At 43.4% G+C, this 25211-nt stretch overlaps 1 protein-coding gene across 1 annotated transcript in view; it reads right to left on the bottom strand.

Annotated features, from left to right (window-relative positions):
• Nucleotides 1-22143, bottom strand: part of OPCML (opioid binding protein/cell adhesion molecule like) — a 1099555-nt gene extending 1077412 nt beyond the window's left edge. The window contains exon 1 of the mRNA XM_045860213.1: nucleotides 21877-22143. Coding sequence (XP_045716169.1) covers nucleotides 21877-21937 — 61 coding nt within the window. The 5' untranslated portion in view covers nucleotides 21938-22143. The remainder of the gene's footprint in view (nucleotides 1-21876) is intronic.
• Nucleotides 22144-25211: the final 3068 nt, after the last annotated feature.

Here is a 25211-nt window from a genome sequence, read left to right as displayed (position 1 = left end):
TCATTTCTCCCAGGGATTTGCAACACATTTCCCTATGTCAGCAGCCTCATCTCTCCATGCGGATGCAACTGGGCACATACCCAACAGCAAGGTAAGAGCTGAGAGGTACTAAAGTGAGGAGTGGAGCCTGACTGGGCTTCCCACCCTTTGCTCGCCATTACCCTGCCACCATTTATTTAGGAGGACAGGACAGACAAAAGGGAGCTAGTATGCTCAACACTCCCCTCCTGACTTACCCAAGGCCACTCTCTGAAATTTGGCAGAATGTCGTATAATATTTATAATGACATTGTCTTTAAATCCTCTAATGCTTTCTATGACTACTCTCAATTAACCTTTTCCCATTGATCTAACTCAGGAGCTCCAATCTTATTTCTAGGTAGAAAACTCACAGAGAGGTCAAGGACATATCCAAGGGCATATGGGTACTTAGCAACACCATGGCATATAAGGAGATAGCTTGGCATATAAGGAGAGACTCCAAAATGCTCAGTAGTAATGAGAAAGGGGGTTCACAGGGCTTTGCTGACATGAGCTCACTAATCCCCGAAGCTTCCAGCACAATCTGTGGCAGGAGCAGGTCTCCAGCCAACCTGCTTACATGAGATATTTGTACTAGGCAGAGTCACCCATCAAAATATGTATTTAATAAGCATCTACTGAATACCCTTTCTGTGCGAGGCACCTCATCTTGAAGGCTATTGGGGTCCACCTCATACCTACATTCAGTCTCCAAAGCGGACACATTAGCCACACTACAGAAGCTCTCAAATGGAGAATTCTACTAAAAGTTTGCTTATAATTTTACACTCCTAAAAATGCAGATATATACCTGTGCACTCTTTCAATCTGCTCTAAGGTGGTCACTGAACACTGAGTGCACATCTTCTGGAGACATGTTTCTGTAGCCAAGGATCAGTGCCCTGGAAGACTCATGGTTTTGTGTGTGGCTCAACATCTTAACATTCCAAGCTGAGAAGAAAGACTTTCAGACCCTCACAGTATTATTTCTTTGGTAAACACCAACAAGAAGGGAGCGGGAAGAGAAGAAAATGCACTGAAGTGGGAACAACTAGATTTCATTTCTGTACCTAATTATCTCACAAGTTGCTGTGTGAACATGATTATATCAGTTAACTTTTGAGATATGTGTCTCCTCCTTTGTAAATCAAGCTGTTTGGCTTATATGATTTTAAGGTCCCTTCTGATGCTAATCATTTTGGGTCATAGACTTAGCTTCCTCCAGGCTTGGACTGGACTTCTCTTCATGTCTTCACATTAAATAATTAAGAAGTATCATAAATGGGACCTGTACTCTAATAACACCACCTGGGTTCCCTTAGTTGTATATTACAGTGGTTTGGGATGACCTGTAATCAGAGACTTTGTGCCTAGCAAGACCTACATGTTGAATACCCATTGGTTGTTGCCTTGATCTATGGACAAGCCTACCCACATTATCATAGATAAACTCTACATACTTCTACGCTGTCATCTTTTTGACCTCTTTTAAAGAGGTCTGAACTTGTTCTCCTTTTTTTTCTGTATTTCCTCTCCTTATGATTTCATTCAGCCTTGTAGCCTTAAATATCATCTACATGCCAACAGCTCCAATTGTGGATCTCTGGCTAAGATAACATGCACCTCCCCTGCCACACACACACACACACACTTATCCAACTGCTTATTCTACATGCCTGATAAACATATCAGATTCAACATGTTCAGAATAATTTCCCAGTTCCTCCTCCCCAAACTCTTTTCCACCCAGAGATTTCTATTGCAGTTAATGTCCACTTTATCCTTCTAAAGGTTCAGGTCAAAAAAATTGGAGTTGTTTTTGAATCCATTCTCTTTCACTCATATGCAATCTGCCATCTTCATAGCTTTCTTCAGCATATAGATGTAATCTACTTCTGTCACTTCCTCTACTGCTACCCAGGTCTTCATCATCATTCACTTGGATTATGACAGTAGCCCCCTAATTGTTCTCCCTGCTTCCACCCTTCAGCAGCCAGAATAATCCTTTCAAAGAAAAAGAGACCATGTTATTCCTATGAAAAATATGAAAAAAAATTTTCATATCTGACAAAAAGAAATCTGACAAAACTCATCTAACTCAGAGTAAAAGCCAAACTTCTTACAGAAGACTTTACAGCTAATTAAATTGGATTCCCATTACCTCTCTGATGGTACCTCCTATTACAACTTCCCATGTGCTACTCCTCTGGGTCACACCTGCCTCTTTGGCATTCCTTGAATAAACCAGATAGATTCCACTCATGCCATCAGGTGTTTGAATTAACCAGTCCTTCTGCCTGGAATGCTCCTTTCCTCTAATATCCTTATGGCAAACTCCCTCACCCCCTCATGTCTCTTCTCAGTTATGCCCTTCTTAACAAGGCCCACCCAGAATGCCCTGTTTAAAATAGCAATTCTCATCCCTAGAATCTGTCTCCATGCTCTGCTGAACTTTTCTCTTTTTTTCATATTACTTCCAATCTTCTAACATACTATAAAATGTACCTATGCACTATGTTTATTGTTCATTATTTGATTTTTCCCCACTAGTATACAAGCTTCCTAAAAGTAGAAACTTTGTTTTATCTTATTTGATAATGGATCCTAAACTTTTAGAACAGTATTGGATCTGTGTTAGATCCTCCTACATATGTGCTGAATGGAAAAAATTAAATAGCAAAAGCCATATCAACCCATTTTTCAAGAACTTTGTAAGCAATTAAATGGACCTTTACCTTGAAGTTTCAGCATACCCTACAATTAAAAAAAAACCTCTCAGGGCATAAAGACTTTAATATTATACTTAAATATTATTTGTCTTGCTTTATATAATTCATAGACCTAGAGATTACAAGTCTGTCTTGAAGGAAAAGAAAGGAAACAATCTGAGGAGATGCACCATATTGTGTGAAGCCTCGAAACAAAACAATTAAACCAAGTTTCTCCTACTTTTACTCCATTCATGACGTAGACATTTAGAAACATGTGGAATTATTAAGAGTTCAGGTTTCACCACCACCATCATTCATTTTTCTGACATTTAAATTAGACAAACCCAATTCCCACCATGGTAAAAATACTGCTGCATGGATTACAAAGCCCCACCATTTCTCAACACAGCAGTTTGGAGGATGTCTTAGCTTATTCCCCACCTCTCTATCACCACTTTCCTTCCATCTCGTATTTCCCATCCAACCCCCAGTCGCCAATGCACATGGTTGATGCAATTATTGGTCAACTTCTCCATGAGGTGATCTTCCATCCCTCAAAAAGCCCAGCTTAAATGTTCTCTGTTCTGGGAAACCCCTGTGATGAAATCTAGAGAGCTAGTTTCTTACTTCTTTGTGCTTTTGTAAGACTGTCCACTAAAAAGGTGCAGACATACCCCACTGTGATGTGTTCGTGTATTTCCAGGGGCCTTGGCTTAGTTTTCTTGCTATCCTGAGCTGCTGGTGCCTGGTAGGAAGAAAGTGCTCAACTGATGCCTCTTGCACAAATGACCTTGTGGAATTAATCATTGTATGTGGTGTTTCACAATGAAGTAGCTTTTACCTAAACTGAATTTGACATTTATAATGGTTCATGAAAAGATCCTAATCAGTGAGCCAGATCACAGAAATTAACAGTTTAGCCTGTAAAATTATTGTAGTCAACAACACAGCAGCAGAGAAATGAAGCCAACAGACTCAGCTGAATATAGAAAAAAAATATGATTCAGAATCCCAAAGGGTCAGTCCTTACACACCAAGCCCCTTTAAGACTATGAAAGATTCTGCAGTAATCAGAGAATTGGAGAACACATTCTGCAAGATAAAGAGATGTCTCAAGACTGGTCAAGACTATAAGAAAGACACCCCTGAACTGTGGTAATGGATCATGTCATCTGACATCTGCAAGGCCTTAGAGCTCCAGCATTGTCAGTGTTTGCAGTAGGAGTCACAGGGGCATGCATGCAAATGAGAAGCTGACACAGGGTTGGTCAAATCATTGTCAGACACCTTTTGTAATGGTTACTTACATGGGACACCTTTTGGCTGCTCCTTAGATTTGGAGCCCTAAAACATTGACTTCTTGAATATGAGTTTGATGGTTTGGCCTGCAGGTCATCCCCAAAAGGGGCAGAAAAGAGGATCAAGCAAACATTCCTATGTTGTTTTTACTGGTTCTGCTCTAGCTTTCTTGTGTCTGCTTCCTTTATTCTCACCTGGATCTCTTGGCATTCCCCATTACCAAAATTATTGTGGGTAGAGACAGGATACTCTGAATGTCCTGCCAAAGGTCCCTCCTTTTCATTAAGAAGAAACCCAAGAACTTTAGTTGGGAGTCCTTTCTAATATTTAGAACCATTTTCACTTCTTGCTTGTAGGAGGCTCATTTCTTTTCAAATTGGCTCAGTGCTTTTAATTGATCTCAAAACTCCACTGCCATAATTATAGTCTTTTTAGAGATTGAATTTTAATTTAGTTTTAGGTGTTTGGCTATAGGAATCTGACCTGGGCTCTCACTCCCACGCCTAATGACCCTCAAGCTAATAGACTAAAATCTAAGTCTTCCCTAAAGGAAAGTTGCTGAATAGTTTGCATGCTTGATGAGAGTCAGTTCACCTAAAGAAACAATGTGGTTAAGGCTTAAAAGTTTTCATATCTGTTTTATTCCAGACATATCATTCCAGAGAGCAAACTTATTATTATGCCTAACACTATTGTTATGAAATATGTTCCTCTTGTCAGCCATTCCTAAAGTACTCATCAGAGAGCACCTGGCAAAGGTGAAGATGATAACCTGATTCACAGGTTCTGGATAAACCAAATTTTCACTGAAATAAATAAACTGAGAACCAGTTGCTTCTCACAGATTTGAAACCAGAATAGACTGGAAATACAGGCCATGGACTACAAAGGGGAGGCCATCTTTCATTAGCTGGGAGAAAGACAACTGACATAAATTGAAGGGGTTGCTAGGATACCATAGTGACCATTTAAAACCACACAACCATGATTCACAACTTTAAGCCATTCTGCCCTCCAGGAAAATTTGTCTATGTCCAGAGTCATTTTTGGTTGTCACAACTCAAAGGGTGCTACTGGCATCTAATGGGTAGAGGCCAGGGATACTGCTGAAGACCCTATAGCACCCTGGACAGCCCCACAACAAAGAAGTATCCTGTCCAAACTGTCAGTAGTCCCAACATTAAGACAACCCACTCATAGGGACATTAGAAAAATCAAGTTCAAGAAAATAATGCAAACCCATAACAATTAAAAACTGAAGACCACTGAAAGGTAGAACCAGCTTTAAGAGCTATAGAGTAAATATGCTCTAGATAACAAGCCAGGAAAATGAGAAATAAATGTAAGGGGTGGGTGGGATTTCCAAATGCATTTAGGCCATGTCAAGGGAGAGGAAACACCTTGATGATTGGTCAAAAAATTCCAGAAGCCCTAGTGGGAAATTTTGAAGGACACATTTAAGAAATGTTTCATTTACACAAGGGTTAGAGTAGGGCCTCCAAGGGCCAGGGGTCCTAGATTCTGCCTAGAAAGTCTAAGAAATCAAGTTTCTTCTGGTTTTAAAAACTGCGCAATCTCAAAGTCCTGTTTAAAGTCCTAGCTCAATTTGGCAAATTGGGTAGTATAATGTCAAGCTAGAAAGAGTTAAAATGTTGAGTAAAACATTGGTTTCCATGCCTACTGTTAGCCCGGCAACCCTGAGTTATCCTGGGTCTTCTAGGAATCAGATATCAAGACAGGACTAAATATGCAAGTCATGTATTAAGGGAAACATTTGTGAGAGAAAGTCAGGAAACAGTCTAGGAAACCCAGTTCAGGGTTACATCAGTCTGAACTCTAGTAAGGATGAGAGGGAAGCTGGCAAGATTGGCTGGAAGCAGAGAATGTAGCACAGTTCCAAGGAAAGTTTGACAAGGTCCTTGGGAAGCCTCAAGTCAAAGATGTTCATCAGAGAAGACCATGTCTCCAAGAACAAACCTGACCACTCAGTCACGGGCTGACAGCAGCCTGTGTGAAATGTGGCCTCAAAGGCATCCCAGCAATGGACTTCAGAAGACACAGGCTAGGACACATGGTCAAGTTGCATGGTCGTTAAAGATCTGAGAGACACATTTTCATGGGACCAACACTGGAAAGAAACTTTAGTCACCTCTAAAAAAGCAAAACAAAAGAAAACAAACAAAAAAAATCCCTATATTCAGGAAAATGTATCTATTTCCTTTTTTTTTTTTACTCTTTTCTGTGTATCTCCATTAGTATGGCCTAATACTATCTATTTTGAAAAATTCTAACCCTACCTTACCTGCACTTTTCCTCATTCAGAAGAGCTAGGTCCCCAGTGTCTCTGTGGTGGGAGGTCCCTGGAGAAGAGCTGAGACCAAGGGCGAGAATCTGAATTTGAAGAATCATGAGCAGTTGGAATGGGTCATCCCCACCCTCAGTGTTTTCTTCTTCCAAAGACTGTTTTGTATTTATTTCTCTACATTTTTTAATGAATAAGACGATATTCTGCAGGTCTGTCTCCACTGACATGTTACTCATTTTTACCAACACACCCCACAAAACACAAAAACCATTGCTGAAGAACATTACAGCTGCTCAGAGATAAAGTCTGCCATAGCAACTATATTGTACCAATATCCAGAAAGGTTCATGGCCAAGGTTGAATCCCCATGCTAAGTCCCAGAGGGAAGCAGCCATGGCTGATGCACTGGGAGAATTTTGCCAAGGTCAATTTGACTTCTCTGTCTAGACTCTAGTCCCAAGGGCATGGTATAACTTAGTGCAGTGGTCTTCAAAGCAGTGCTTGCTGCCAGGAACACTCTAAGTATAGTGATATGAACAAAAAAAAATAGTATAACTCCTATTTGCATTTATGTATATTTTATCTTTTTTGTCATCATATGTGTGTAGCGACATCATTTCTACATAAATAAATATATTATACTTATGTACTTCAAAACAAAAAATGTTTAATTTTTTAACAGTAAAAAATAACTGCATAAAACAAGTGAAGGTGGAACCACCCTGGTTGATAAAGTGTAGCTCAGGTCAGGGAGTGGGGGTAGGCTCCCACTTAACTGCCACAGAACCTGTGGGAATCTGAGTAACACAAACAGAAAACTATAGGCAGTAGCAGGAAGTGACCTGAGAGGTATCATCTTTGGGGGAAGAAAACAAATTAAAGGTGGGCAACTCCTGAGCAAAGCCATCAGAGTAAGAGTCCAAATAGCAATAGAGAGAAAAGTCAACAGGAGAAGTATCCCAGGCAAAAGTAAGGTACTCATGAAGAAGGGAGGTTGCAGATTGGGCAGTTTGCTAGCCAAAGTGAATAAATGAGTAACTATGGTAACTTCTTTAAAGGGGTGTCTGTGGCCACAGGTGTGTGCAAGGAAGGAAAAATGAAGAATGTCTGTCTGGCTAAGTGCCATCTACCAGACTGACAAGGAAGACTAAAAAACTCTTAAGTTCGCTTCCATTTCTGACATCCTGTGATGGGAAGACCAGAAGGTCTAGAAAACAGTATTTCTCTTATCAATCCAAAGTGGAGTCCTATGAGATTTTTGCTCCTGATGTTACAAACAGATAACCTTCAAAAGCAACAAATACTACTTTTTCAAGGGAGTGAGGGAGAGATTCCCTCCCACTTAACTACAAACAAACCTACAGGACTCTAGACAAAATCAAAAAGTAATTAATGAAGAAAAGAGGTGATTAACTTACTAGCAAAAATAGATAATCAAGAAAATGGGTAGGGAGTGATGTATGGCTGAGGGTGAGTGGTACACAGGGGCAGGCTGGAGGTCAGGCAATTGTTATACATACCAGGGTGTTTGTGCTTGCTCTTAGGGTTTAATGTTTCTGAGTTGCATGCCTTGACCTCTGGTGCCTTGGGCAGGGGGTCATACTCACAGAGGTTTTAGTCCCAGTGAGTGACAATCCTTGAAAGCTTCTAGACCCTTCTTAACACTGGGGAGGCACTCTGCTGTAAGACAAGAACATGCCCATGGCATATACTTCCTTCTCTCTGGTCCATCATCAGTCCTACTCATCGAGTAGCTGCCTCATCTTCTGCCTCTGACTCTGTCCCTGCACACTCTTGCCTGGTGGCTGGTACTTCACCTTTCTCCATATTTGTCTTTGGCTTTCAGTCATTCCCAGTGCCAATTCCTTCTTAACTTCCCTTCCATCTTCTGTCTTTGTTCTCTGGTTTCATACTGACTCTACTGTCCATCACCAAATGTTCATTGTCATACAAAGGAGGAAATCTCAAGGAATTTGGAGAGAGTACCTAAGACACTTCTTATGTAACTATTTCATCAAGCAAAATAAAGTCCAATCACAGACCGAAATGAGAGATTTGTCGATGGAGAACTGAGCCCTACAGGCAACATCTGGGAGCCATTACAGAAGGACAAGCTAAACTGAAGAGCTTTGTCTTTACTGAAAAATCTGTTACAACCACTCTGTTACCAGACATCACCATCAAAAAGCAGCAGAAAAATATAGTCATTAGGAACTGAAAATAAAAAGGAATAGAGAATGTAGGATGCATTTACAAAAGGGTAGGGGAGGCTATAATGTAATTGATTTTTCTTTTTTTCTCCTGAAATCTCTTCCATTACTTCTGCTCAACCACAGCATAAATTATGATTTTGCTACCAAAAAACCTCTATGTGTCTTCCCAGGCACACAGATTTCAATAGTGCTTCTAGAAGATTAACCTGGTAGAAATGCCAATGGTCTCTCTGTACCTCCAATCTTCAAGCAAATGCATCTGCCAGGCAAACCTGACTTCCATACTCTGTCCTGGCTTCCAAAGAAGCACCCACTGTTTTTATGGAACTTGACCACATCAACACAGCTTTTGATGCATATGAATGAATGAGAACTCAGGCTGGGAATGGAGAGCTGAGCAGTTCAAGACCAACGCTAGATGTTGAAGCACTACCTCTCTGAGAGTCTGCCCCTCTAAAGCTGGGCCAACAGACCTTTATAAATATTAAAATCTGAATTTAAAAAAATGAGTGTTCTAATTCCAAAGGGGAGCTTCAGCAGTTCCCCACCCCACTTCAGACAAGACAAAGACTCAGTATGCAGCTCAGGAATAAGCAAGGTCTACTCTACTCCACTCCAAAAACCCAGCTTATAGTCAATGCCCACAGGCTTTAGCTACTCAAAAGACAGCCCAGAAAGGCTCTTAACCCAGCACAGTGTGCTTGGGAGGTTCTTGGTCTCAGGGTCCCTTTCAGAACTATGGGCCGGCTCACCATCTCCACTCAGGCTGGGTCTATTTCTGAAGCTACTAAGAAGCTGAACAGGTTGGATTAGGGGAGGGTACGAGACAGGCATGTGACCCTGCAAATTACTTTTTTTAAACCACCCAAGCACACCACTGAATCAATGGTCTTAGCACTCATAGGACACAGAGGCTTGTAGTGACATAATGTACCATATACAGTTTCCCCTTGGACCTGAATAAAGAATATAATCTCTAGGAACTCACTAGTCAGCCCATATGGAAATAAATTAGTCAGTCCCCTCTCTTACATGTGCTCAGGAGAGCCAAAGAGGACCCCTCTTTCCACAAAATTATCTTCTCCATATACATATTACTCCCTAAAATTCTAATTTTTGTAGTGAAAGTAAGCCAGGCACTCTTAGAAATGAAGAGTACTTTTTGCCTGACTTTAGGCTCTATACTGGAGCTCTTCCCCACTCTATCTGAGTCTCTTTCATCCTAACCCAAAATGCAGAGTCCATGTTCTTGTCCAGTTCAAAGTAACTCCACTGGGAAAACATGAATCACTTACCAGCACTCTCAATGGGAAAAACAGAAGCCAAACATTGCTTCAAGCTTAGGGGAGTGAGTGCAGTAGTTACCTGAAATAAGCCTTCTACTCCAAATGTCACAGGTACTTTGTTATATGTTTACTGTTAATTATAACCATAACCCATGATAGTCAGAGAAAGCAAGGGAATCAGGAGTGAGGAGGTTGACACAGAAAAAGAAGAGAAATACTGGAACAGAAGTGACCAACCCATGTGATGCAATAAGAACTGGCCACCTGGAACTATAGAGCTCTCAGAGAGGGTATATCTATTATGTATCTCATATGACCTTTATGGCTGCCCTGGGAAGTAGGTAAAACAGTTCTTTTCCCCTATTTTACAAAGAGGAGTCAGTGTATCAGAAAGGTTGCACCACTTGTCAGTTCCCAAGTGCAGAGGCAAAGCCAAAGGCTTACTAGATCTGTGCTTTTTCCTCTCCCACAGTGATGGCAGAAGAGCTAATTGTCCACTTTTAAAATGAATAATTTAAATAATAGAAGTAAAGCAATAGCCATCTAGGTCATAATAAAGAAGTGGTCCAATCTTCATGGACATTGTGGAGGCTAAATTGTGGCAGTTGTAAAGGAGGGCCCTTTTACTCCCAAGACTATGCCCCAAACTAAAGGAGGGTGAAGCCCATCAGGAAAGATGCAGACTCCTCATAGCTTTCATCATTCTCCCCATTCTCCCTCTTTGGGCGAGCCCCAGCTGGGACTCACCCAAAGAGGCATACACCCCAGTGCCAAGTAAGACTGGGCAATCACTTCTCCATGGGATAAAGCCAGGGGACTCCCAAGGAAACCCCAGCTTCTCCTGGAGCCTGTAGGCTGATGGTCTATTTCCATTTTCCACATTCTCTCTTCCAACATTCTCCTCCCTTTGAGGAGTGTAGGAAATCCCTTGGCACCAGGCTCTTCCGAAGAACAACAGCAGCTTATTCAGAGAAGCCAAGGGCTTTCTTATGCCTCTCTTCCTAGGAACAGAAATGTCCATTAGTACTTGGCCCCACCATTGCCATGTCTCAGCAATCCTACCATCAAAAAAATAGATAGAGATAGAGATAGAGATAGAGATAGAGAGAGAGAGAGAGAGAGAGAGAGAGAGAGAGAGAGAGAGAATCAATCATTGCATTCACCCTTGATCATAAGATCCAGAATGTCTGAATCTGAACTATTATATTCCATTCTGAATTTTTCTGTAGCTGGTTAGGGCCTATTGTTTTTATTGTGCCCATGCTCAAACTAAGAATTGTCAAGGCAATGGGTGGTGGTGGTAGGACTGGGGAAGTAAGAAGACGTCTTTTAGCTCTTTCCCTCACTAATATACAGAGAGTTACAATGTACATGGATGTACTTTGTACACTGCAACCACCATTTACTCACGAGCAATCAATATAGAGATTACAGCATTCTCAGTGTAGAGCCAAGACCAAAAAGATTTAAAATAGATGTTTTGATGATGCCTTTCACAGTGTATAGACCAAACAAGTCAGGTTAACTCATATCCAGAATTTGATATGGTACTACTCTGAGCATTCCTTCTGCAGATCAAGAGACCATTGTTTCCTAGAAGTGTCCCAGTTCAGGTACCAAGGTCATTCAGAGTATGAGAATGCCTCTGCAAAAATCCGGCTTCTCTTTTGTGTTTTGACTTGTTATATTAAAGCTTGGGCAAAAGATATCATGGAGTTACCCTGTACCATGACACTATTTGTCCACTAAGATCAGAGAGCTTCAGAGAAACAGAGTAGTGGCCAAGGTTACAAACTCACTTTCCAAAATAGGATCCCAGGATAGTGAGTAAAGCTTAACTCAGCCTTTCACTTTCATGTTGAAATGTCACCAGGAAGGCTATGCACCCAGGTTATTGAAAACTCTATTCAAAAGTTGTCTTGGTCACTCTCTGGCTATGTGACCTTGGATAAGATCCTTGGACTCCCTTTGCCTCGATGTCCTCATCTATTAGATGAAAGAAATGGACTAGACAATCTTTATGGTCCCTTTCAGTTTCAGGGACCTCTACTTTTCTAAATAAATTAATGTAATTTATCTAGGCAGTAGACCTTGAGGGGAGGTCATGCATGCTTTTATATCATCATGATAATACTGGCTACATCTTGATATCCACAAATGACTCTAGAGTACAATCAAAGCTTGTTTAAAATGTCTGTTTTCTTCCAGGAAGAAACAGTCATGGGCAGGATCCAGAAGAAAACACAACTAGAGCTCTTTGCAATCTTTTTGATAGATTGGGAAGTTGAGTGATGCAATTTTAAGCTCCTACGTTAGACCCAGAGAGAACACCACTTAAGGAGCTGAGATTATCAGACTTCAAGAACATCTGTGATTTCTAAGAACAAATTATTCCTTGTTTCAGGGCAAGATTATACCTAAACTGAAAATAATGAAGATTTCTTTTTTGAAGACAGATAGTCTTCTCAATGCTTTCTAAATGGCTATAAATGCTAATTGTGGGTTTACTTTTAGATTCAGATTCTTCAGCTATGTACAGTGCACCTATGACACCCTTGTGAACGTTCTTAAGTGGTCAGTGTCTCTCTGTTTCAACCACCACCATTTGTTTCCCATCTGACTGCCTCCCAGCTGGCCCGTCCCTTCCAAGTTTGCTTACCTCTGATCCTTTCACAAACTGTAACAAGAATAAGATTTAAAAATTGAACTCAGGATCCTTATTCCACTACATGTATATCCTCAAGGTGTTAGTGTAGGTAATTAGATATTAATAAAGGAAGGGAGCAAAGGGAATCAGATATTATTGAGCCTAATGGACTGAGTAGCTGAATCAGACTCTGGGTCTTCTTTGCTGCAAAGTTACAGCATTCATGGGTTCCTCAGAAGATCGGAGCATTGCCTTGTCAAGGGGATTAGTACCCCTCCCTCACCTGTGCAGGGAGGAAAATCCAGATTTCCAATTTCCCCAGGGTAAAACCAGCCTGTTTGTTCAGACTACGGGGTGGGGGAAAATAAATAATGAAGAGGGGGGTGTTTCAACTATGAGGCATGCACGGTAGGAACCAAGGTGGAAATCATGGAGGTCTGTCAGCCTAGCCTAGGAAAAGGATCTGATTAGATAAAGGACACAGAACACTGGAAGATCTAGGAAAGGGATTGGTTGGGGGAGGACCCATCAGAAGCTCTCAAAAGATTGGGAAGCTTATGGTTAGTTTGAAAAAGTGCCTGGTCCTTCCTAAACCTGAGATAACATAATCCAAGCCTAACGCAGCTCCCTCTCTCAGCCGGTAACACACACTTGCCTTGTGTGTTTGTGAATTCTCTCTCCATAGCAGCCATGAGGTCCTAGCATCTGCCTGGGGCCCGGCTCCAAGCGCCAGTCTGGGTACTGCAACACAGCACTGACCAGAGTGCAGTCAGGAACAGAGTATGCTAACCAGATGGGGACAGACATGAACTAAACTGGACTAAGCTTTGGAATGCCAAACAACCGTTGAACCTTGACCCTTGTACTGGGCTTGATGAAGACAAGGCTGGATTTGTTTATTCACAGCATGATGGACAGAGATGTGATATCAGGAACCTGGGTGCCATCTTTCATTTCAACCACAATAAATCTTACCACATCCATATGTGGGTCCCTGGATTGCTTTCCTTATGGCCCCATTTAAGAGCACCACTGGCAACAAATGGTGTTGCATTACTTATAGAATAAAACCCAAAATGATAACAAGTTTCAATAGCTCTTTGCATCTTTTGACTCCGCAGCCCTCCAGCTTCATTTTGCACCATACTTCCTTCCTCTATGCTCCAGCCAAATAGGATAATATCTTCTGATCCTTTCTGCTATGTGGCCTTTGAATGTTCTATTCCCTCTGCTTCCCCTAGTCTTTTCCCTTGGGCCTGGATTATTCCCACTCTTCATCCTTCAGACCTCAGCCCAATTTTCACTTTCACAGGAAAGATTTTGCCAGTCTCCCTGGCAAAATCAAGCCCTCCTGATAGGTGATCATGGCATCACAGACCTCTCCTTCAGGAGCCTTATCTTAGTTGTCATTTTGTAACTGCATCAGTATTTATTTAAGGCATGTCTGTCTCTCCCACTGGCCTATAAACTTCAAGAGTGTAGGGACCATATAGATTTTCATTCAAGCATTGCATTTCTAGTGCCTGGCATAGTGTTTGCCACATAGTAATCACTCAATAAACCACATGTCCAATAACTGAATGTGCCTGGTACTTAAAGTCCTCACAGATGACTAAGGCAAGAGCCCTGCTATTCAGAATCCCACAGGCATGAAAAAGCAACTCTGAAATAACCTACCATGAAAAATGACTAGGTACAAAAATGAGAAAAAATTCTTTTTCTATTTTTTCTGATTTGCTGATCCCCTTTTTACCTTTTCCATGTGAACATCAACCCATTTAAGTATCAGTTGCTCAAGCATGACTCACTCCTAGGCTATTAGCACTTCCTGTCCCTACCCCAACATTTTACCTCTTGTCAGCAACACAATTGCACCTTGCAATGGTATGGTGTATACTTCCTGGCACCATAGGAATCACTCTGAATTTCAAATAATTGGGGCCACTTCAAGAGACACCCTGATTAAATCTGCTGAGTAATTTTGGTTTGTATGAAGCCAATAGCCCACATCAGGACCTAAATCTGTATTTACTGAATGACTCTCACTCTCAGGCATGTCTGTCTCAACATGTGATGTGAAAACTGAAAGCATGAGGCTCCAGCCCTGAGCTGCCGCATGTGCACTTAGTTGGTAGCTTGGAGCTGGTGTTTATTGACAAGCATGAACACTGGAATGAATAATCATTATAAGCATTCTTCACACATTTTATCTCCCATTAGCAAAGCACATCCCCAAGCTTCTCTGTCCTTACCCTGCCTAACTTCCCCTATGGGGAAAGTGAAGGGCAAGCTGAGGCCTAGGGCCCCGGATGACTCTCAGGATTCAATGAAATGCAACAGAATCATAGAATAGATAAGCTAACACTTAGCATTTGTGTGACCTTGGCTGGCTATCCACTCATTTGTTCACTCATTCATGCATTCACTCATTCATTCAACAAATATATTCTGAGTATTTCTTCTATATTTGTCATTGTGCTAGGCCCTGAGAATTTGTTGGGGGACCAAACAGATGTGTTCCCTACCTTTTTGAACCATAGTCTAGGGAGGAAAGAGAAATTTCAAAAAAAAAGGATTACTTTAGAATATGTGGATTCACAGTGTTAGAAAGGAAAACCTGTTATTGTATACTTGTGCCTAACCTAACCTACTAGAGAATATTGAGAATGCCCTCCTGGAGAAGCAAAATTTAAGCTAAACCCTGAAGGACGGAAAAGATGTTTCGGCAGGAACAAGAAGAAAAAGAATAAAAATTTCCCATGCTTGTGGAGGATCACATGTGAAAGCTTGAGGAGCTGAAATAGCCCAGAGTGGCTAGAACCAAAAGCAGGAATGGAGAGAGGTGAGAGATGAAGCTAAATGAGAGCAGGGGTCAGGTCACGACCCATGGACCACACTGAGCACTTTGGACTCTGTTCTAAAGGCACCAAGTAGTCTGCACAGAGTTTTAAACAAAGAAAATACCACAACAGACCAGAGCAGATCAGAATTGGGTAACCTGTACCCTACCTATCTCACAGCTTCTGGATGGGGTACACATGAGACCAAAGATAGTCTTCCAGATAAACCATAAAGCAAGATACTAGTGAAACTACTATGTAAACTCCCAAGAGTCATAAAACAACATTTGTAAATTCCCTATGCTTAGGTAAAAAGGTTCAAGAATGTTCATTTAGGCCATTTCAGAGAGTCTGTCCCTTGAAATGCCATATTTGCTGCTTTTCTCCGTGCTGGAGTTTGGTGTGCCATCTGACTTGCGCTGAGTCATTTCCCAGAACATACAAGCAGCATCCTCATCAATGGCCTGCCCTGATTCATCTTGGCCCTTCCAAGGGTCTCTCTGCCTAGTATCTCTGCTCACTAAAGGAAATGTGACTGCCTCATAATGATAATGCTTTGCATTTACCCAGCACATTGCCCAGAGGTGTCTCAAAGCATTTTGCAAACGGTTAATTAAGTTAGTCTAGAGACTGCAGGGGAGCCTCCAGTCTTCGAGCACCAAGGGGTTTGGGTGGGAGGGAAGTACAAGGCCTACCTCCAGCCCTGCTCTGGGACACAGGGGCTACTGTGGATGTGCAGGCAGGTAAGACCTCTGTGTCACTAGGGGGAAGCACTCACACTTGCATGGCCATGGTTGTGCATGGTGCAAGTCTCTACTGAGGATGCCCACAGAGAAAGCACTGAGGCTTGGAGGCTACCACAGGGAGTTCTGAAAGGGCAGAGATGGAAGTCATGAGGAAGTGGCTTATTTTCCTTAAGAAGCTGTGATGTGATTTTGAGAGTTGCTACTCTCGGGGTTAGAAACATGAGGGCACGTGTGTTGACATGGGTTGGTGGGGGTGAAGAGAGGAGGGGATGTATATTCACACAAGAATGTTAATAGTAAGCATGCTAGTTTTCAGGTTTATCTCTGCTATAGAATTTATTTCTGCTCCACCCTCAGAGTAACCTTCGATCCTGCCTCAAGCCCTGCAGATACCATCTTCTCGTGACATAGATTTGAGTGGTGTAGAAATCTAGCAAATGGAACAATATCCAGGCCTCACTGTGTGACCACCTCCCTGCCCTTCAGGGAAAGGCAGAGACAACGAAGGCCTCACAGATTTAGAAGCAAAGTCTAGTTCTCAGTCACCTATCAACAGCATACAAAGGCTAGAGGGACAAAAGTCTGCAGGGCCCAGACTTGGCATCTTTAGCAGGGTCAGAAGGAGTGCAAGAGTCGAGCTTCCCCAAGGTGATGCCAGGCTGTCTCCTTCCTCCTGGTGCCCTCCAAGCCCCTCATGTATGGAAGGTGCCACTCAGCTTCCAGAAGTGCTAATAGCAACTGCTGCTGACAGCCTGGCTTGTCAGCAGCCATGGGCCATTTGGGGGTTGACTCTTGAGTTCACTGACAAGAATAGCTAGGCTTTGTTTTCCACCTCTCTTTTCTCCCCAGCTCAGGCAGCAGCAGTCCATGGGCTACTATCCAGTGATCTGAGGACAGGAGAACCACAGCCCATAGGCCAAAGGTGAGAGGGCTCCCAAAGCACCAGCTGTCCAAGGCTGATGCATATGTCCATGTACCAAGTACCCCACCAAAGATACTGCAAAGCAATATTCCAGGAGACCCAAGGGGCCATGTCTGCTGCCCACATTTTCTACACCAAGAAACCAAGGCCCAAGAAGCTCCAAATTAGCAGGCATATTTCACTGGGGGTCCAAAAAAAGAAAAAAAGAAAAACACTGAGGAATTTCCTGTTTTACTGGATCTAGATTTCTTGAGACAGGATAGCTTACTTAATGTATTTTCTTTAATCAGAATCTATATGTAGTCTTGTTGAATAAGTAAATGGAGGTCTGTATTCAGCTAGCTTCCCTCACTATGACAAATACATATGACTCAGGATGGTCCTGCCTTGTCTCCCTTCCTCTTCTCTTTTTACCCTATTACTAAGAGACCAGGATGAGTTATTTTATGAGTTAAAAATTCATAAATGTTTATCTTGTTATCATCTCACCTATTGCTTTTGGCTGTGCTGTTCAATTGGAAACATGAAGAATATATCACTGGAACCCATCTTACAGAGTGGTAGACTGAGACTCAGAGAATACCTTCAGCTAAACAAACAAACCTCAAAGACCTCCTACTTGGAGTCTCAGTTCCCTGTTCTCAGCATTCAGAGGCTTGGGTAGGTCCCACCTCATGGGAAGGGCATCCTGCCCCATGAAACTCTGACATAACTTTGAGGTATAATTCCCAGTGGCTGCTGTGAGCAGCCCAGAGCTGCTACACAGCAAACCCAAGCAAGTGCTAACTATCAGTATTTAAGGACTCTCCTATAATTTCTCAGATGGCAGGACATGGCAGAGGATGCTAAGAATGAGAACACACACAGGCAGACAGTACTGAAGCAATACAAGAGAACCTCGAGCCATCAGGATCTCTGGTTAATCTCAGGTTGACCAAGGCCTCCTGGCTCCAGGCTATGGAAAAAGCATCTCTATGAGGCAGCAACACCTGTGTCCTCTCAGTCACCTGTTGCCACCAGGTCAGTGTTAAGTGTTAGCAGGATCTGGTCTGACCTTGTTAACATGCCTATCATTTTTAAGGAATTGGGTGCCATAGAACAGCTTGGAGACTGGGGGTAGAGGGTATAATTCTGTGATGGGCAGAGGGATGATGAGGTCTTGATCATAACTAGACTCTCAGTCGTTGTTCACATCTCTTTTACAGTCAGTCTAGGGCTAAGATTTTCCCAATGGAGAATGATTCTCCTCTTTGATTCCTCCTGCAAACCAGGAACTCTTAGCAGGTTCCTCCATACTGTGCTGGTGAGGAGAAAGGGGTGAGAAAAAGGAATTCGTGGAAACTTGGCTATGGAACCCTTCCCTGGGATCTCACCCCAAAGCCAAGCATCCAGCCCAAGGACCCCACAGCACAGGGCACTTCCCTGAAGGAAGCTGTGGGCAGGTATGTGCTGGGGAAGAAAAAATCCTATACATCACAGAATTCTCTGTCCAAGTCCAGGGTTTTATGGTGCAAAGCCAGAGTAAGAAATGGGAGATCTGGCTGTGACTGTGAGTGTAGACTCACAGGTCTGTACACAGGACAGGTAGATGGGGATCTTCTTAGTTAACTGCCTGGTGAGAGTCCCAGACAGGAGCAGACACAGAAGGAGGAGCTGAGGACAAGAGTAATGACCTAGACTAGAGAAAAGAAGCCCTCCAGGTTGGAGACTCAATGCATCTGTCGGTGAGCTGTCCTGATGGCGGTTGCAGGGCTGTGCTGTGCTTCGGGAACTGAGCTTTGTTTACTAAAGAGACAACACTCCCTCATCCCACCTTCATGTCATTGTCCTCCCCTTTCTCAGAGATGAATGAGAAAAGGCAGGTGGGAGATGGGTCTCCATTTGAATGCTGTAGGCCATGGGCAGGATTTTAGAGTGTGTCAGAAGGACCTGGGATGTCTGCAACAGGGGTAGAAGGCTGTCTTTTAATTTCCCCCCTCTCCGGGAGGAGTCTGATGCAAATGTCCAGCAGCCTTCACTTCCTGCTTCTCTAGGCAGGTTTCACCATTTCTACTCATCTTCCCACAAAGCCCCCACCCAATGTTGAAAAGGCTCCTCCCACCTGGGGACAGCAAGAGCACCCCACTCCTGGTGGTCAGGGCTGCAGGAGTGTTGTAAGTCTTGGCGTGACAAATAAATCGTCAAGAGAGGCCCTTTCCCTATCTTGGGTGTGGGCTCATTACCATTTTCATTTGTTACTGTCTTTCCCATCTCAGAGAGTCTGTGTAGAAAAGCAATTTATGACCATTGGTCTCCCCCTGGAAGGCACCAGGTGACAACATTAGCCTTAAAATTATTCTAGGATGCAAACATGTTTTACCAAGACACAGAAAGCTGCAGAATAAAATGGCATTGAGGCCTAAGCAGGTCAGGGTTTCATTATTACATTAACCTCTGTCTTTAGATGCAGAGGAAGTAAAGGGCTAACGAGCTGGTGTTGACCGAGATGGGAGAAAAAGCACCATTTGAAACAAAGGGGAAAAAGTCTAAAAACATAATAAAGTAAAATAAGTGAGGAAGGAGAAGTCACAAGTAAACTCTTTCAACTCATCAGAACTGTGGATTCAGCCAGGTGCCCTTTCTCACTGAAACCCTTCATGAAGTGATGTTTTCCTTCTCTCCAGGCACATCCCTTGAGGCCAACTTTTCCTCCTCCACTCCCCAAATCTCTGAGGCCAGGCTCCTGGCCCAATGAGCCTGAAGCATGGTCCTCAGAGCAGGTCACACTAGTGGCCTGCATTCCCTCCTCACATGAAATGCTTTATTCTGGTGAGAGCTGACTGGCTCCCAGGCTGAGGTCATTCCTGGGGGCCCAGCTGGCTTTAGGGATGGATGCTTGTCTCACAAGCAGAGTCAGTGCTCCTCACCCAAGGAGTAGAGCTGTGGCTTTGGGGCCCATGGGAACTCTACCGGGAGGTAACACTCTGATGGTTGGCTTGCTTCAGGGTGCACTGCAATGCAGCTCCAGCTGCCTGGGGCTCACTCCCCTCCTCCTTTGAAATGTAATCTGGTTCCTGCCATGGGGAGAGCAAACACACAGCCAGCACCCCTTGGGGTGGGAATTCTGATCTCCACTCTTTTACTCACCTGTGCCCAGAACAGTGGAGGGAGGGAAATTAGGGGCTAGGAGGCCCCAGAAGCTGCCTCACAGGCTGGGGACCTGAACATATAGGAAAGTTTGTCTTCTCACACCCGGGGACCCAAAACACCTACCTGGCTCCCTCTACAGGCTGGAGCAGGAAATGAGTGTTTGATGCCTGCCCTGCCTTCCCCACTGAGCGCTGTCAGGCTGAAACCCCCTCCCAGGCTGGAATCTGAAGGAACAACAGTAATCCCGGCCCCCTGAACTTCCAAGCCTAAAACCAACAGCTGGGAGCATGGTTATGCAAAGCCCATCTCTGTTAGAAAATGTACAATTTTTAAAAACCATTACAAAACATTATACAATGGATTTCTTCCATTTTCATATTTCTCTCCCCAGTAAACCCCCATTTCTCTGGTTTCACTTTGGTACCTTACAAATACTTAGGGCTTTATGTTCCTAAAAACAAAACAAAACAAAATGATTTGAATATAAAAATGTAAGTTTTATGTTTTACCTATATCAGGATATGTAAGATTTAAGAATCTTAGTAATTATGTCACATATATAAAACATTTTAGGTTTAAGATCATGTTTAACCAAATTAATGGATCTCAGTTTTGGAAAAAGAAAGACAATTTCTTCCTGGGCTGGGTTTAGTATGGAAACCTCACAGACCCTTTGGTGCTTCCTAAACCCTTGGCAGGCATACCCCAGTCCCTCCCGCACTGTTTGAAGGATGCCTGCAGGCATTCGGTGGACGTCTTAAGAACGACAGGCATGCAATTATCAAATGTATTAAAATGTGTTGGGTTTTGCAACACTTCCACTATGCTTATTCTGGTAGGACTGCAGCATCTTACCTGTGTCACTGAAGGTTTGTATCCCCCAAACAAGTAACTGCTGTGATAGGTAAAATCACAGTGAAATCATTAGCTAAGGTGGGAAGGTGCTGAATAGAACCAGGTGAAGCCAGATTCCCAGCCTTCCTTCTGACTGAACATTTCAGATCCTGTCAAGGGAAATTCCCGTTTCCCATGTGAGGAGTAAGAGAGAGAAACTGAGAGCCTTCTGAATTTCAAAAGCATAATCTGCCCATTTGGTGGAGTGATAGCAAAAGGATAAGAGGTGGAAGAAGGACTGTGTTCAAGACAGAAATTCAAGAGCAGAGGAGAAGGGAGAAGAGAGAAAGGAGCTGAAGTGAGAGTAGGGGAGTGAGGGGACGGAAGGAAAGAGAGAGGGAGAGAGGCGAGTGGGGAGAGGGAGAGGAGGGAGAGAGAAAAAGACGAAGAGAGACAGAAAAAAAAAACAGAGACGTTGGGAGGTGCAGAGATAGAGACTGGCACAGAGAGACCACGACTGAGAAATAAGAATGCCCCATCTCTCCTGCAGGTCTCAGCGTAAGTGGGGAGAAGGATTTCTGATTGGGAGCTGACTCCCCTCTTCTCCTACCCCTGGGACCACAACTGGTTAATGCCAGCCAGTGCCCTGCACCGAAACAGCAGCGCCTCACAGCACGGTGCAGATCTCGAACCCAGCTCATCAGATCGCATTGCCGGCACCAGAGCAAATCCCATGCTGCAAGCATCTGCGTGCGTGTGAGTGAGCGAGCGGATTGTGCGCGCGTGCACACAGCAAGCCCACCTCTGCCCCTCGCATGCAGCTCACACTTCCTCTCTCCCCCCTGAGCTTTCCTTCTTCCCCTTCCTCTCCTGCTCGTACATCTCAAAATCGGCCCAGGAATAGCGTAGCCCTTGTCCAGTACCTGGGATGAAGAGCAGGGCGGTTGTCGCGGAGAAGACGATCCAGCAGGCAGGGTGGTACATCTTGAGGCTGCGGAGTCTCGGCTGCTGGGCTTGCTACTGCTTCTGCTGCTGCTACGGCTGCTGCCTTCCTCTGTGCTGAATTCTGAGCAGGTTTAAATCCAATGTTTGCAAAGGGAGGGAGAGAGCAAAAGAGAGAGGGAGCAAGAGAGAGCGCGCCCGAGATGGGAGCAGGCAGGCAGCGCCTCTGATTTTTTTTTTTCTTTCACATACACACAACTGGGCTCCAATCTATACAGGGCTCAGCGCAGCCCTCCTCCGAGGCACGCATTGGCTCCACTCTCCTGAGCGTCACCCGGAGACTTTCCTATTTGGGAGGCTCCGCTTGGAGGGTAGTTGAAGCTTGTCCCTTCCTCGCCACTCAGCCTGAACCCGGCAGTGTGCACTGGTACCTCTGTACGTGAGCTGGCATGTGGCTTCTGTGGGCACACACCAGCACCTTGCAGGGCAGTGGGGAGGGGGCTGGAAGTGTTGGTACAGACCTTTCCCAAGCAGGCAGGGCGCAGGGCACACACATGAAAGCCAATGTGACCAAAGTTCATGAAAATTCCTTATCTCTGTTCTTTCTCCCTAGTCCAGGCAGGGAGGCAGCAGGAGCCAACCCAAAAGGGACACTCAGACATTTAAACGTGCACCCTGATTCCCTCCCCTGCTATTCAGAGCCCTTGGAGGAAATTCCATCTTCTCAGCAGGAAGATCATTGCTTTAGTTTTTCCACCAAGGATGCAAAGCGAATCTGCCGCTCCCCAAAATTAGAGCCTTCTCAACAAAGGCAAGAGGCTATAGAAGCCCATACAATTGTGATGATGAGAGCATAGGCAGGGAGATAGTCGGGTTAGGTCTCAAGGAGAAGATAACTTCCTCAAGTCCTCAGAAACCTTCAAGAGAGAAGGCCGCGAAAGGATACCTACCTGTGGCTTTCTGTCTTGCATTTTTATTCCTCATCACAGTCCAGTCTGTCCCTTCTCTGGAGTAGCAGTTTGTATGAACAGTATTTCTGAGTGTGACGCACCTCAGGACTTCCTTCTTTCGACACCCGTTCTACAAAAGGCCTGCAGCCCTCCTGAGAGCGTGCTTGTCAGTGGTACGCTTGGCCAGGTGAGTAAAGGTTTTCCTTAACATATCTGCTGAACTGGAAGGTTATGGGATAAGAACAGCATTAGGTGTTAGAGCAGGGACAGGGCACATATATGAAAAACCCATTTTTGTCCCAGGGTGTCTTCTGAAGGCCCCGTAGTGGTCTGGATTCCTTCCCAGCTCCTTGTGTGTTTGGCTCAAGGTCTGTGAGTGTCCCTGTGTGAGAGAGAGCCTTCTTCCCTCCTCTGCTGCAATTGTTACTGCTTTCCCAGGCACCTGCTATGGGGCAGGTATTCACATGCCTTATTTTAGTTAATCCTCACCATAGGCCTGCCACCTAGGCTTTGTTCCCCCTGGATTTTAATAGGCTGAAACAGGAGTTCAGAGATGTTTAGCAACTTGCTAAAAGCCACACAGCTAATCCCAGTCAGGATTCAAACCCAGGACTGTCCTACAGCAAAATCCACAGTTTCCAAGAAGATATGCCTACTACCAATTGCCAAACAAGTTCTTTCAGTCTAACAGAGCTCCCTTTCTACAAAATTAAACCTGTTTGCTTTTGAAGAAGTAAAACAATTCATTCATTACTTGTCTCTTTAGAACCAAGCCTGAAAACCTTATGAGTCATGGAGAAAATATATGATAGTATTTCTGCTGGCACTTAAGAAATATCTACTTAATATGAAGTTTTTGTTTGTTTAAGATTGGGAATATAAAGAATAAAATTTGTTCTTGTCTAAAGATAGAATACAGTAGATTTGAAGAGACCATTCAAAAGTTAACATATTTTGACCATACATTAAAGATAATAGGACTTAGATGTACTATTAAAGTCAAATTCTATCAAGCCAATAATTGCAAACATGTCATCCACAAGCACATTGATCTGTGAATCCTTTGAACAAACAAACGATGATCGCTGGTGACTGAATCTGCTGGAGAACAGAACTGGGCAGGAGGAATCAGGCCATGAAAATCAAAGGAATATTCCAAGATGGAGAAATACAGCAGGCACAGACAGAAATCCTTTAGGAAAATGAAAAGGGAAAGGACTTGGGGAATGAAAGACAGAGTGGAAGAAGGCCTTGGTTTCTAAACTGATGATATTCAGAAATTTCCTATTGCTGCTGGGAAAAGTTAATTCCTTTCTGAGCAGGGGAGTGCTTTGGATAAGAACTTATTTTATGGAAATTAATGTGGGTAAAATGCATGGGATGGATTGAGGCAGATGTACTTGTTAGTAGGCCTTTCCCAGATTTGACACACTCTAGAATTGGGTGCTAGCACTGGAAGAAGAAAAGCAGGGGCTGGTGGTGAAACAGAAGAATTACTGTATTTGCCATGTTTAATGCATAATTTTTGCCCAAATTTTTGAGGAAAAATATGGATGTGCATTACACATGGGTAGTACAAAAATTTCTTGTACCATAACATGTTCAAAAATTAATACTGAAATTCCTTTATAATACAAAAACAAATATTTAAATATAAATAAATAAGTAATTGAATTTAAAAATTAAAACAAAAGGTCTTTTTCCTGAGAGTTTGGGCCAAAAATGTGGGTGCGCATTATACCCACCAAAAGACAGCAGGGCTTGGTGATTGATGGTAGCATGCAAACAACAGACATCATTTCTGCACCCTCTGGGGACCAAGGGTTTTAAAAATATCACATTTATCCCTAGCTTTTTCTTTCAAGAAACTGTTGTAATTATACCTTTTCAAGAGATGAGGAAACTGAGATTCAGAGAGGTTAGGTAATTTATTCAAGATCACACAGTTAGTTAGTAACACAACCAAAATTCAAACCCAGGATTTCCTGTTTCCAAAGTGTATGCCTCCCTCAAAATCAATGATCACATTGGACCCTAACATTTTATTGAATATCCATGTGCCAGCTCTTCTGTTACTGGCCTTATAAACCCCCCATTTATCTTCTCAACAAGCCAGTGAAGTAGGCATTGTTATCTACATGGTATTCAAATCTACGTAGTATTCGAAGAGTTGAAATAACTTCCCCAGTGTTGGAGAGTGGTCCAGGCATAAAGCTGGGGTTTGGGGCCAGGCCTGCCTCCACCACTGGGCTTTAACCACAAAGGGCAGAGGAGAAGCCTCCACACCGGTGCATTTTCATGCACTCACAGGCGCTCTCTGAGCACCTACTGTGTGCTCTGCCCCCTGATGGGCCCTGTGGGCACTG

This window comes from Phyllostomus hastatus, unplaced genomic scaffold (genome assembly GCF_019186645.2).
Source record: "Phyllostomus hastatus isolate PE091 unplaced genomic scaffold, TTU_PhHast_1.1 phas_scaffold_193, whole genome shotgun sequence".
In the NCBI taxonomy this organism is placed as follows: domain Eukaryota; kingdom Metazoa; phylum Chordata; class Mammalia; order Chiroptera; family Phyllostomidae; genus Phyllostomus; species Phyllostomus hastatus.
The sequence above is the reverse complement of the archived record's forward strand: the minus strand, read 5'-3'. Positions and strand labels throughout refer to the sequence as shown.